This window comes from Leucoraja erinacea, unplaced genomic scaffold (genome assembly GCF_028641065.1).
Source record: "Leucoraja erinacea ecotype New England unplaced genomic scaffold, Leri_hhj_1 Leri_1211S, whole genome shotgun sequence".
In the NCBI taxonomy this organism is placed as follows: domain Eukaryota; kingdom Metazoa; phylum Chordata; class Chondrichthyes; order Rajiformes; family Rajidae; genus Leucoraja; species Leucoraja erinaceus.
In genome coordinates, this window is record NW_026575464.1 from 30,434 (window position 1) to 36,433 (window position 6,000).

At 63.3% G+C, this 6,000-nt stretch overlaps 1 protein-coding gene across 1 annotated transcript in view; it reads left to right on the forward strand.

Moving 5' to 3' along the window:
* Window positions 1-4,993, forward strand: part of LOC129715512 (anion exchange protein 3-like) — a gene marked incomplete at both ends in the record, with an annotated part of 32,523 nt that extends 27,530 nt beyond the window's left edge. Inside the window, 3 exons of the mRNA XM_055665383.1 lie at window positions 504-673; window positions 2,577-2,750; window positions 4,884-4,993. Of these exons, the coding sequence (XP_055521358.1) occupies window positions 504-673; window positions 2,577-2,750; window positions 4,884-4,993 (454 nt within the window). The remainder of the gene's footprint in view (window positions 1-503; window positions 674-2,576; window positions 2,751-4,883) is intronic.
* Between the last annotated feature and the right edge of the window lie 1,007 nt (window positions 4,994-6,000).

A 6,000-nucleotide genomic window follows, 5' to 3' on the forward strand; every position in this document is an offset into this window, starting at 1 on the left:
GGCGGCTGCAGCGAATCGTCCGATCAGCAGAGAAGGTTATTGGCTGCAACCTTCCCTCCATTGATGAACTGTACACTGCAAGGGCCAGGAAGCGAGCGGGCAAGATCATCTCTGACCCCTCTCACCCTGGCCACAAACTCTTTGAATCACTTCCCTCTGGAAGGCGACTCCAAACTGTCAAAGCTGCCTCAGCCAGACATAAAAACAGTTTTTATCTGCGAGTAGTTGCTCTACTCAACAGCCAAAAATCTGTAGCCTCCCTTTGATCTGGTATTTTGTTGGTTCACATGCTTGATCAATGGTGTTTTATCATTAATGTTTTATTATTATTAATGTTTAGTGTTTTCCGAGTCATTCGTAACTGTCACTGTATGTCATGTTGTTACTTGTGGGCGGAGCACCAAGGCAACTTCCTTGTATGTGAATACTTGGCCAATAAACTTACTAACTTACTCTCTGTGTCTCTGTGACTCTCTCCGTGTCTCCGTGTGTCCCGGTGCCAGGCCTCTCCGTGGTCATGAGCCAGGTGCTGCGGATGATCCCGATGGCGGTGTTATTTGGGATCTTCCTCTACATGGGCGTGACGTCACTGACGGGGATCCAGATCTACGAGCGGCTGCTGCTGATGTTCGTCCCCTCCAAGCTGCACCCCGATCATGTCTACGTGACCAAGGTAAGACCACCCTCACGACCCCCCACCCCCCCGCACCACCCCCCCACCGCCACCCCACCAACCCCCACCACCGCCCCCCCCCACCCCCCCCCGCACCCTCACGCCCCCACCCCCCCATACCCCCCCCCCCCGCACCCCCCCACACCCCCCACAGGTACCCACCCCCCGCCCCCACCCCCGCGCACCCATCCCCCACACCCCCCCCCCGCACCCCCCCCCGCCACCCCACCCCACCCCCGCACCCTCACCCCCCCCCCCCACACACACCACACCACCCCCCCCTCCTCCCCCCCACCCCCACACCCCCCACCCCCACACCCCCCACCCCCCCACCCCCCACCCCCACACCCCCCCCCCACCCCCCCACCCACCACACCACCCCCCCCACACCCACCCCCCACCCCCAACCCCTCCACAACCCCACCCCACCCCACCACCCCACCACCCCCCCCCCACACCCCACACCCCCCCTCCCACACCACCCCCTACACACCCTCCTCACCCCCCCCCCACCCCAGCACCCCCCACCACACCCCCCCCCCCCCCCACCCTCACCCCCCCCCCTCACCCTCCCCCCCCCCCCCACCCCCACCCCCCCCCCACCCCCACCCCCACCCCCCCCCCCCCCCCCCACCCCACCCCCCCCACCCCCCACCCCCCCACCCCACCCCCACACCCCCACCTCCCACACCACCCCCCACACCCCACCCCCCACCACCCACCCACCCACCCCCCACCGGCACCCCCACCCCCACCCCCCCACCCCCCCCCACCCCACACCCCCCCCCGCCCACCCCACACCCCACCTCCCCCACACCCCCCCCACCACCCCCTACCCCCCCTCCCCACCACCCCCCCCACCCCAGCACCCCCCCCCCCCCCAGCCCCCCCACACCCCACCCCCCCCCACCCCCTCGCCCCCCCCACCCCACCCACCCCCCACCCCACCCCCCCCACCCACCCCACCCCCCCACCCCCCCCCACCCCCACCCCCCCCACCCCCCCCCCACCACACCCCCCACACACCACAACCCACACCCCCACCCCCACACCCCCCCCCCCCCCCCCCCCCCCCCCCCCCACCCCCCCCCCCCCACCCCCCCCCCCCACCACCCCCACCCCCCCACCCCCCCCCCCCCCCCCCCCCCCCCCCCCCCCCCCCCCCCCCCCCCCCCCCCCCCCCCCCCCCCACCCCCCACCCCCACACCCCACCCCCAACCCCCACCCCCACACCCCCCCCCCCCCGCCCCCACCACCCCACCCCACACCCCCCACACCCCACACCCACACCCCACACCCCACCCCCCACCCCCACCCCCCACAACCCCCCACCCCCACACCCCACCCCCACACCCCACCCCACACCCCCACACCCCACACCCCACACCCCACCCCCCCACACCCCACCCCACACCCCCACCCCACACCCCCACACCCCACCCCCCCGCACCCCACACCCCACACCCCACCCCCCCACCCCACCCCCACACCCCACACCCACCCCCCACACCCCACCCCACCCCCACACCCACACCCCACACCCCACCCCCCCCACACCCCACACACACCATTCCTCATCCCCACTCCCTCGCACCCCCAACCCCCCTCCCCCCGCACCCTCCACACACCCCTCTCCCCCCCAATATCCCCTCTCCCCTCCCCGGGGAGCTCTTAAAGATAGCGGAGTCAGGGGATATGGGGAGAAGGCAGGAACGGGGTACTGATGGGGGATGATCAGCCATGATCACATGTTCACTGAAGAGAAGTTCAGATATATGTGTATTTTATCAGGATGTGATTATTTGCCGAAAGGGTCGAATGGCCTCTACTCCTGCACCTGTTGTCTATTGTCTCTCTCCCCCGCCTCCCCCCCTCTAACGACCAGCTCCTCTGTTTCCCGCAGGTGAGGACGTGGAAGATGAACATGTTCACCTGCATCCAGCTGTTCTGCATAACTATTCTCTGGATCATCAAGTCCACCATCATCTCCCTGGCATTCCCGTTTTTCCTGATCCTGACGGTTCCCACGCGGCGCTACCTGCTTCCGAAGATTTTCCACGAACGGGAGCTGATGGCGGTGAGTGGGAATGTCGAGACCTCTTCTCCGTAGTTAGTAGGTGATAGTGGGGCAGAATTAGGCCATTCAGCCCATCAAGTCCACTCCGCCATTCGATCAGGGCGGCCACACGGTGGCGCAGAGGTAGAGTTGCTGCCTCACAGCGCCAGAGACGCGGGGTCGATCCCGACTACGGGTGTGCTGTCTGTACGGAGTTTGCACGTTCTCCCCGTGACCTGCGTGGGTTTTCTCCGAGATCTTCGGTTTCCTCCCACGCTCCAAAGACGTGCAGGTTTGTAGGTTAATTGGCTTGGTGTGTGTAGGTAAGTGTTAGTGTGCGGGGATCACTGGTCGGTACGGACTCGGTGGGCCGAAGGGCCTGTTTCCGCACTGTATCTCTAAACAAAACTAAAAAAAATCTATCTTTCCCTCTCAACCCCATTCTCCTGCCTTCTCCCCATAACCCCTGAATGGCACTAATCAAAGGTAGACAAAAATGCTGGAGAAACATAGAAACATAGACAATAGGTGCAGGAGTAGAGGCCATTCGGCCCTTCGAGCCTGCACCGCCATTCAATATGATCATGGCTGATCATCCAACTCAGTATCCCGTACCTGCCTTCTCTCCAGACCCCCTGATCCCTTTAGCCACAAGGGCCACATCTAACTCCCTCTTAAATATAGCCAATGAACTGTGTGGCCTCAACTACCTTCTGTGGCAGAGAATTCCACAGATTCACCACCCTCTGTGTGAAAAATGTCGGTCCTAAAAGATTTCCCCCTTATCCTTAAACTGTGCGTGGCCCCTTGTCCTGGACTTCAGCGGGTGAGGCAGCATCTATGGAACGAAGGGATAGGTGACGTTTCGGGCCAGGACTCTTCTTCAGACTGATGTGGGGTTGGGGACAACCGTACTAATTAAAATAGTCTAGTGTATTATTGTCCCGTGTACCGAGTGAGAGATTGTCCAGGCTGGGTCTCTATTCCTTGGAGCACAGGGGACGATGAGGGGTGATCTTATAGAGGTGTATACAAATGTTGAAGGGATACACAAAGTCTTTTTCTGCAGGGGAAGGGAACCAAGAACCGGGGAGGGCATCGTTACACTTGTACAAGACGTTGGTGAGACCGCATTTGGAGTGATATGTTGAGTCTTGTTCACCCTGAAGACAAAAATGCTAGCGAAACTCAGCGGTCGAGGCAGCATCTATGGAGCGAAGGAATAGGTGACGTTTCGGGTCGAGATGCTGGAAAAATCGAAAATCTCGAGACCCGAAACGTTTCGGGTCTCGACCCGAAACGTCACCTATTCCTTCGCTCCATAGATGCTGCCTCGACCGCTGAGTTTCTCCAGCATTTTCGATTTTTCCAGCGTCTGCAGTTCTTTCTTAAACACTGCTCCACGACGGATGTCGTTAAGCTGGAAAGAGAGCAGAGAAGATTTACGAGGATGTTGCCAGGACTCGAGGGGCTGATCGACAGGGGGAGGCTGGGCAGGCTAGGGGGGTGGGTCTTATAGACGTGCGTAAAATCACGAGGGGAATGCCCAGAGTCTTAGACAATAGACAGCGTGACAGCAGAGGCGTTTGCCTGACTGTAGCAGCTGGAATAGTCCGTTGCTGGGGTGGTAGGGGTCCCCCATAATGTTGCTGGCTCTGAATCTGCACCTCCTGGTGTGTAGGTCTTGCAGGGGGGGGGCGAGTGTAGTTCCCATTGTGCGCTCGGCCAAACGCATTACTCTCTGCAGAGCCTTCCTGTCCTGTTGCCAAACCAGATCGGGATGTTGCCGGACAGGATGCTCTCTACAGCCCCAGAGTGGAAGCACTGAAGGATCCTCAGAGAGACTCTGAATTTCCTCAGCTGCCCGAGGTGGTAAAGGCGCTGCCTTGCCTTACTCACGTGTGTTGTCCATGTCAGATCCTCTGTTCTGTGGTCCTCTGTACCATAACAACATTTGACATTTGAGAGACACTTGGCTAGCTACATGGATAGGAAAGGGTTAGAGGGATGTGGGCTAAACGTGGGTATATGGGACCAGCTTAGATGGGGCACCTCGGTCAGCCTGGGCAAGATGGGCCAAACGGCCTGTGTGACTCGACTGTGGGACACGGCCTCTGGTTTAAACACTATCTATCCATGCTCTCTCTCCCACAGCTCGATTCAGACGAAATACATCCGAACTTCGACGAGGATGGACATGATGAATACAGTGAGATGCACATGCCCAGTGATGGAGACCAGCGATGCAGCAGCCCCTGCTCCCTGCCCCCACCCCCTCCCCAACCCCCCACCCTCCCCCTCAACCCCCCACCCCCCCTCACTAGAGACTAGCGAGCAGCCTCTGCCCCCCACCCCCCACCCCACCCTCCCCTCAACCCCACTACCACTGCCCCTCACCACACCCCCCCCCCCCTCCCCTCAACCCCACACCCTCACTGGAGACCAGCGAGCAGCCCCTGCCCCCACCCCCCACCCCCCTCCCCTCAACCCAATACCACTGCCCTCACCACCCCTCCCCCCCCCTCCCCCCCCCCCCCCCCCCCCTCCCCCCCCCCCCCCTCCCCCCCCCCCCCCCCCCTCTCCCCCTCCCCCCCCCCACCTCCCTCCCCCACACCCACCCACCACCCCCTCACCACCCTCCCCCTCACCCCCCACCCCTCACTAGAGAACCCAGAGAGCAGCCCCTGCCCCCACCCCCCGCAACCCCCACCCTCAACCCCCACCCTCCACAGCCACCACCCTCCCCCTCACCCCCCCACCCCTCACTAGTGACCAGCGAGCAGCAGCCCCCCCCCCCCCACCTCCCCCCCCCTCCACCCACCCACCTCCCCTCACCCCCAAACCGAGCAACCCCCACCCCCTCCACCGCCCCTCACCACCCCCTCCCCTCTCCCCTCACCACCCCACCCCTCACTGGAGAGCAGCGAGCAGCCTCTGCCCACTGTCCCACCCTCACCACCACCTCACCCCAACCCCCACCCTCACCCCCCTCACCCCTCACCCCCCTCTCCCCCACCATTTCCTCTGTCCTCCCTCCCCACCCCTCCCCTCTACCCTCTACCTCTCTGCCCCACCCCCTCTCCAACACCCCCACCCACCCCCTTCCACCCACCACTCCCTAACCCCCCCCCTCCCCACCCTCTGCCCTCTCTCCTCTCTCTGCCCTCTCATCACCCTCTCTCTGCTCCCACCACCCCCCCCTCCCAATCTGCCCCACCCCTCCCTCTACCCACCCCCCCCTCCACCTCCACCCTCCCCCTCCTGCCCACCC